General features: G+C 42.6%; 1 protein-coding gene across 1 annotated transcript in view; it reads left to right on the forward strand.

Moving 5' to 3' along the window:
• LOC113036954 (uncharacterized) overlaps positions 1-8,107 on the forward strand; it is a 33,178-nt gene extending 25,071 nt beyond the window's left edge. Inside the window, exons 10-13 of the mRNA XM_026193591.1 lie at positions 2,078-2,305; positions 4,718-4,870; positions 5,022-5,077; positions 7,492-8,107. Of these exons, the coding sequence (XP_026049376.1) occupies positions 2,078-2,305; positions 4,718-4,870; positions 5,022-5,077; positions 7,492-7,696 (642 nt within the window). The 3' untranslated portion in view covers positions 7,697-8,107. The remainder of the gene's footprint in view (positions 1-2,077; positions 2,306-4,717; positions 4,871-5,021; positions 5,078-7,491) is intronic.
• Positions 8,108-8,439: the final 332 nt, after the last annotated feature.

An 8,439-nucleotide genomic window follows, 5' to 3' on the forward strand; every position in this document is an offset into this window, starting at 1 on the left:
AACACCTTTAGTTCCATTATGGTAGAAGTGATTCCTTCTGCCTGCGCACACTCACATCTGTATGACAGGTGATTGTCAAACCATCCAGCAGTGTTTGATTTGTTCTCCGGTTTAACGCCTTAGCTCGATCGATATGAACCACATTGTTTTTTGTGTTTGTTTTTTGAATGGATAAAGTCATTTATTTCTCTTGAGGTTCTGAAAAAATACATAATTTGGTTATTTTAGTCAATGAAATGGCTACAAAACCTCCCATCTCTACCTCCATCACAGCATCCACCAAACTGTAGTCTGGAGCACACCGTGATGATATAAACCAGCAAAACACTGATGTTGGAAAACCTTTTCTTGCAAAAACCTCTGGATGAAATTAAAGCCAGTCTTTGTGGCGTTTGGCCTCCTAATTGTGTTGTTTGCTCTCTCCTCTTGGTTGTTCTGCTCTGACCCAGATGCTGCATGGCCCAGAGGCCTGTCTGCCTGCCTCTGTCTCTCTCACACAGTCATTGATGTTCAGATACAGCGGCTCTCTAAAAACGTTCCCCATCAGCGGCTGTCGGCTGTATGAGCTGGTTACAGCAGTTCACCTCCTCTTCTGCTGATTTATTGATGATGCCTGCAGAACGTGGCACCTCTGCATGTTGTCGGGTTTCCTTTTTTAGCTTTATTGTGGCGAGACGCTGCAGTGTGCTGAAAAAGCTGCTGTATGAGACAGGCAGAGGAGGGGAAAAGGGGAAAATAAGATGGGAAACAAAGGCGAGGACAGACGTTGTCAGAGTCTGAGGTAATTTGAATGTCCTCCTCTGGCAGCCTGTAGCTTCCTCGTTTTTGTGTATTTCTGTCTCTTTCAGACAAACGCACTGTGTCGCACTGTCGGTGAAACCCAAAGCCCAACAGGAAAGAAACAAACGAGAGGCGCATGTAAAACTGAATTAGCATCTGATTACAGCTGCAGGATCACAACAAAGACATCAAAGTTTGTGTCATCTCACTCTGCTTTCTTATAAGCCCAGCCTCATTATTTACTGGGCTGGCGAAGACGTGATGTCAGCGTGCCATCCCCACGGGCTCGGCTCGGCACCGCCTGCCCCGAGGACTCGTGTGGTCGTACTTCATTAAATCTGCGACTGTGTGACCTCGTCTCTGGGTGCTCGCACGCCGCATGAATTCTGAGTGCTACTCAAAAGACGTGCCTGCAGAGTTTTGTGATCATGTCCACTACAGTCACCACCGCTGGCTCCCTGTAAAAAGATTTGTTTTTTCCATTTCTTGTGATTTCATGACTGAAAATGTTCCTGGTCATCTTTTTATACAGTTAACTCATTAAAGGTACATTTTGTGAGAGCCCTCTGCAAAGTGTAATGACGACCTGCACCACAAGGTGGCGTCGTCTTAATGAACATCATGTTTACAGCACAGATAATCTTTGCATCATTTCCCACAATGTTTTAAAAAAAATGAAGAAAAGAAATAAATGCACACAAGCTGCTATAAGATTAAAATAAAAAATATCGATATAAACTAAACCTTACAGTTCATGAGGTGACTACTCAAAAATAACTGATAACTTAATTACTTGTTACTAAACTACTTTTGGCAAAATTAAGTTACTTAATTACTTGTCAGAATAAAATAATTACACGACTCGTTACAGTACTTAAAGATCTAAAAACACATTTTCACATAATTACCAGTTAATATAAACCTGTAGGCTCTCACACACCAGCATAGACCCTGTCTGCATGAGGACACACAGGATCTTTCATTTAGCTTTTATGTACAAGCACAAAGCAGAGTTAGTGGTGAGCGGCCTGGATGCACTTTTCCCTTTTTGTGGAACAAAATTAACCTTCTGCTTTTCTTTATTTCATGCTGTCTTCCTGTTTGTTTGCTTCTTCTACTCAAACTCTTGCTAAGCTGCTCCAGCAGATAATAAAACACGGAGGTGGGAATGAGCAGAATAACTGGAAGTTTTGCAAACCTGGATGGATAATGGAGTTCTGAGTTTGACTTGGAAAATAAAAAAGTTAAATCATCTCAGTGAGGTTTTAAACTTTTCTATAATGAACTCTGTCTGCAGGAATGGCTTGATCACACTCAGCTCGGCTTCTCGCCTGTCGCAGACCAAAAGGCAGAAGCTCTGGGCTGCAGGGACCAGTGGAAGACCTCGACTCCCGACCGACAGGACGGCGAACCGGTTGACTTTGATGGAGGCCGCGTGCAGGCGTGGCTGAGAGTCCAGAGCGCCGCTTTGCCAGAGAGGAGCACGTGCTGTTCGAAAGAAGTGCAGACTGATGGGAGGCTGAAGGTACTGTCTTAAAAAATGTTCAAGATCCATGGTTATACTTCCTCTGTGGTCCAAATATAACCATGAAAAACAACCGAACAGCGCGCTCGATCACTGAAGTTATCTTTATAGTTTATTCTTTACAAATAACATTCTCCGAGATGCTTAAACAGTTGGTGCTGCTGCGCTTCTCACAAATCTTAAGTCATTAGAAGTTCATGAGCGGAGCTGTGCATTCAGAACGGTTTGATTTTCCATTTAAACACTTCCAAAACGAAGCCGGTGCCCTCGAGGTCGGCCCTTCATTTGAGAGCATCTGTTTGTGGGAGAGTGAAGCAGAATATCAGCAGACTCAGGTCAGGAGGTTTTACACGCAGATGATATTCATGTGCTGAATGTTAATGCTCAACTCCAGGAAAACGGGTTCAGTTAAAAAAAAAAAAAAAAAAAAAAGTTGAGGACAGTCGGTTTCTCAAACATCACCACAAGGTGGCAGCAGTTTACCACAAAGTTTGGCCTAATTTAATGTTTGTACTGTTTTCTATTTAAAAACGACGACTTCACAGATTGAGCTCCTGAAGCTACCAAAATAAATCAGCAAAGTGTGGCGTTAACATGAATTCTGTACAAATTTGGAGCTAGCAGTGGCCTGAAAAGAGGTCTTGTGCTGGAGGGTAAATCGAACGCCGCCTTGTGGTTAAAAGCGGAATTACACACTAGTACAGCTCAGGTCTAGTTCAACTTTAGTTGATATCTACGCAGATATCACACGGACATCTGTAATATCTTTTTTGATGGATTTAGAAAGTTTTTAAGTTCTTTTTAAGCAAGTTTGTAGAAATCGAAGCTGTGAGCGACATGTCAGACGCGCAGCTTTAAACCGTTTGCGCTCTCCTCGCTGACTGCCAAAAGTGAGCGTGAGCAGATTTGATAATTGTAAGCAAGAGAAGCTCTGTTGATCTCTCAGATTTAGTTACACAATTTCTTTTGCACGGCTCCAAACAGCTGCTGCATTAATGAGTTTGTCCTCAATCACACACACAAATCCAATTCGGCTCTTACAAATCTGTCCTGCGTGCTCACAGATGTCGAGTTGCGGCCCGACTTTGGAGAGCACAGATTTGTTTAGCGCTCACTCACGTCCTTATTGTTTACCTTGGTTTGTCCTGAGATGGTAGTCGGGTCCCCGAAGTGTGGGTGAAGAGGCAGAAGTGTCCCCAGAAGCTCATTAATACAGGTTTAGGCTTTACACTGACGCAGCCGCACAGTCTATATGTTCCAGTTTAAAGTTGCAGCTCACACAACAGATCCCATCAGCCTTTATTTTCCTCCCAGATTCATCCTCCTGAATAACTGTCCTCTCCCTCCTCTCCAGGCCTCATGTTTCTCTCTCCATTTAGACTTCATTGGCCTCAGCCTTCATTTTCTCTCCCTCGCTCTCATTACTGGGGAATAGCATCTATTTATCCTCCTCTTCCTCCGTCCCGTCTGCTGCTCCTCGGGCCGCCGAATGAATCCATAAAGTCTTGATTTATGCATCGTCTGACTGCACTTTAACTGTCACCATAAAAACAGAGAAGCACGCCGACTTCCTCCTTTTCTTCTTCCTTCTTTAGTTTCTCCTTGCCCTCGTCTTCCTCCGTCTGACTTAGAGCCAGTTCACATAACTGTCCGTGTGCAGGAAATCTATAAAGATGAGGAAGAGAGGGAAGAAAGTTTGTGGATTCGTTTTTAGGGGTCAATTCATATGACAAAGTGTTATTGTATCAGATTTCTTTATGTACTTGAATTTGAATTATGCAAATTTGATTGAGCGCGTGTTTGTGCGAAATAGCACTGGGACTTTCTAATGGAGGTTCATTACAGAAAAAAAACTATCGAGTGAGTGCAAAACAAATTGGAGGAGAAATTAGCTGCAAGTCCAGATCGAGAGCAGCGAAGGAGAAAGTCACAAAGTTTGTCGATGTTTTGCAGCAGCTGCAAACTTGTGATGAAAACAGAAGTGTGTGGCGTTTGTTCATGCGACAGGATATAAACTGTATATAAAAGATGGACACCGTCGTGATGAAAAATGAGTCATAAAACAAAATCTATCCCCGTACAGCTGTTATGAAGGAGGACATTGGCCATAGAGACCAAACAGGTGTTTGTAACCACGTTAACTTGGGCGTCTGTGGGCTGATTCACTGCTGGTGCTTCTAGTGGACATTTGAGGAGCTGCATGTTTTTGCGACTTCCACATTTGCTTAATGCTTCAATCCCGATGTTGCTGCTCTCCGATCTGATGGATAACAATGCAAATATAATCTCAAAGCTCAGAAACACAGCGTCCGTGTCTGAGTTGTCGTCCATCTTTAAACAGTCACCGTGATTTGAGGAAGGATGAAGTAAACTCTAACATTTACGATTGTTTACCAAAATCCCCACGTTCAGATGTCGCAGGGTTGCATGGATGAAAACCACGCTGATGCATCCAGCAGCAGCCATGGCTGCCACGATGACACACGGCGGCTTTCACCATCAGATCACCTGAATTTAAAGGCCAGCTCTGATAGGATGAGGAACCACTATCAGTCACAAGCACCGGTGAGCTGATGGGTTTTCAATAACAACTCTTTGTTTTTGTTACTTCAAGGAGAAAATAAGCATCTGGACGTGTTGGTAGATAGTTTTAAATCTATAAAGTTATAAGCTGTTGACACTGGTGTGGATTATTGGAGGCTCTCTGTTCTTTTAGGAGGAAGAGGAGCTGTACTGCTGTGAGGAACCCGAGCGTCTCATCTCTGAACAAAGGTGAGGAAACGCAGAAATCCCTCAGAGGAACTCATGTCCTGTTCTAACATTCTAACAGTTTGTTCAGGTCAGCAAATGCAAAAGTAATTATGAGTTCAGATTGCTGTAAATACTATATCAGTGTTTTTTCTACTGTCGGATCTGTATGATGTCACGTGGAGCAGATATGCCTGATATGATGCTTAAGTCTCAGCCCAAGCTTAACTGATTCATTTTTCAAGTATTAAAATATTCAATATGTGGGACACTGTGTCCCAAAGGCTGTGTTTTTAAAGAAACACCTGAAAACATGCAAAAGTAGGATGATGACTGTATTGTTTTTAAAGGCTTGGAGCCATAAAAGGGTTAAATATCACTCAATACTTAACTGGGAATAGAAACAAAGTTGGTAAGCTGGTCACATAAATATCTGACCTCTAGATTTAGGATATGATTAGACAGTTGAATACAGTGTTGGTCAAGTTACTTGAAAAAAGTAATCAGTAACTAATTACACGATTACTTCCCCAAAAAATTAATGATTACTTTACTGATTACTTATTTTCAAAAGTAATTAATTACTTAGTTACTTAGTTACTTTTTAAAAACACGATTTACAACCTGAGTAGGTGATAAAGTGATAGATCTTTCAGCCCAATTCTACTTTTTCTACATAATCCATCATACAAAATGTAATCAAATGGAAAAGTCTCTTTTTAAACTAGTTTTATTAGTTTTAATCTTTTAACTTTATGCATCAAGCAAAAATGTAATTATCTGCAACATTCTCTGACTGAAAGAAAGTTGTTTAATATTTAAACTTCTTTTCTGCACATTCCAGCACATAAAATAAAATATTTTTTGTGTTTACACTCAGTCTTTCAAATAGATGCAAGTAAAACACAGCAGAAAATAAATAAAATCAAAGACTCAGCGGTCCTGTTGCTCTATTTTCACCTGTAAAGCAGGAGTGAGGCAGGCGGAGGTTTACCCTGGTGCAGGTGTGCCGCAGTGAGAGTTTCTCTGTGAATTTCCCATTACGTAGCAGCGCACTCGGTGCTTGTTTAGGGTTTTTTTTTTTTTTTTTTTTTTTCCCTGTAAAAATAAGTTTTCTTCCCACGCACAATGGACGCTAATGTTTTTGTCACTTTTTATGGAATCGGTGTGCGTCGTGTGTCCCATCAGCACGGCCTTTGTCTGTGAACTTAAGTCCCTGAAATGCTGAGACCAGATGAGGTTTGTGGTGTCGCCTCAGTGTGAGGAGGTTTCTGCGGCTGCTCGCGTTTCTTCTCGAACCACAAAGACGCGCATCTCAGGCTGGTGACTGAGAGGAGATGAAGCGCTCGAACTGCCTTGATTGATGTGACTGTGTGGATGTAAAGCTCTGAGAGGTCAGGAAGAGAAGAAAACTGTTACATAAACAGTCAGTTTCCATTTGCACAGCTTTGAGAGTACTCGCCTTTCTACTCAAACTTCAGATGCCCAAAGCAAATTTCTTAAAATGCTTTAATTATTCAACTTTTCATGTTTTAATTATTGATTTAGTGCCTCCATTTAAATAAAACCTGCAGAAAATATAATGGAGTATTCCCAGGGCAGTTTCTGATGACTTTAACTTTTTACATCTGGTGACTGTGGAGACTGTGAGCACAGTGAAGTCCCATCAGACGATGGGATACTGTTCTCACTGAGGGATGGAGGTGATCGGCAACAACGCTCAGGCAGGCTACGGAGTTTAGACAAGAGGCCCAAAGTGTGCCAAGAAAACCTCCCCCACACCACCAGCAGCCTGAACTGGTGCATGCATCCATCCTGTCAGCATCACCATCTAAATGTCGCAGCAGAAATTGAGACACATCGGGAAACTTTTTTCCATCTGTTATTGTCCAGTTTTGGTGGGTCTGTGAGCTGTAGCCTCAGCTTTCTGTTCTTAGCTGACAGCAGTGGTACCCGGTGGTCTTCTGCTGCTGTGGCTCGTCTGCTTTAAGGTTTGAGATGCAGAGATGCTCTTCTACATAGTTTGGTTGTAATGAGTGAGTATTTGAGTTGGTGTTGCTTCAGCTTAAAGCAGTCTGACACTTTCTCCCGGAGAATTTTTTTCTGACCATTATCTGTAAACCTGAGTGTGTAAAATCATCTTTCTTCCTCATTCTGATGCAGAGTTTGAACTTCAGCAGGCTGTCTTAACCGCAGGGCTAAATGTGCAGAATTGCTGCCATGTTATTGGTACCTCATAAAGTGGCCAATGAATCTACATCTTGCTTCCTAATGTTATTGTTGGCAAAATCAGATTACATCAAACATGGCAAACCGCAGCCCTGACTCAATTTATCTGACATCAGCAGGTCTCCTTAAAACCTAATGGTTTGCACTGAGCTCCTTTAAACTCCCCGGGCAGGTAAACCAAACACTAACGCCTCCACCTTCCCCTGCAGTGTTCCCTGTGTGACCTCCAGCAGCAGCAGCAGGGCTGCTTCCTCGCTCTCCCCCACCCTCCTCTGCCTCCTCCTGGCTGCAGCACTGGTTCTGCTGGCCTGTCTGGCCTGGGTCTTCGCGGAGCAGCCATGTCACCGCAGCAACACGATGGCCCGTACCTGCCACCTGACACTGAGATACGTCAACGGACCCCCGCCTACCTGAGTGCCAGTGGAAACGCTTTCTTGTGGCTCTTCAGGACAGAGGTTTGCAGCTCGCTGTGAGCAGTTCAAACTGCAATAACTTGAAACAAGACCACAAAAACAATCAGGTCTTCTGCTAGAAGATGGAAGAAAGTCTGTATACAATGATACACAGGATGCACCTAATGTTGGAGATCTTCTCACTCTGAAGTCTGACTTGCAGGGACCTCACATTATGTAAAAACTGTAAAAATGATATGGGAGAGGTTTATATATCCACGGTGATGTCCTCAAACTGTGCTAATGTTAAAATGCAGCTTACAAACTGACCTCCCCCCTCACTACATGACTTTATATAATTTTGCCATTTATATCAAATATTTGTAGTATTTTGTACTTCATAGTCCACGTGTGCCTGGGACAGTACTTTCCTAATTCATTTGGTGCAGTGTTGCATGTTTTACAGGAAAATGCTTCACTTTGAGTGAACATCAGCGTTTGTGTCCAAGCTCATGACCGAGAGTGACGTTAACATTTTTCTAAACCACTTCAGTCTTTAAAGACTTTAAACGGGGCCGGGTTCTATTTTTTGTGTGTAATAAGACTTTAAACCAGAAGGTGGCGCACTGAGGTAAAGACGTCCCAAAAATAGTCGAGCTAATCCGACTTATTCTGGATTCGTTAGAGTTCATCCTTCAGAATAGTTAAAAGAAAATGCGACTGAAAAGATGACAGTTTGACGGCAACAATGAAACCTTCTGCTCA

The sequence above is a fragment of the Astatotilapia calliptera genome, chromosome 14 (genome assembly GCF_900246225.1).
Source record: "Astatotilapia calliptera chromosome 14, fAstCal1.2, whole genome shotgun sequence".
In the NCBI taxonomy this organism is placed as follows: Eukaryota; Metazoa; Chordata; class Actinopteri; order Cichliformes; family Cichlidae; genus Astatotilapia; species Astatotilapia calliptera.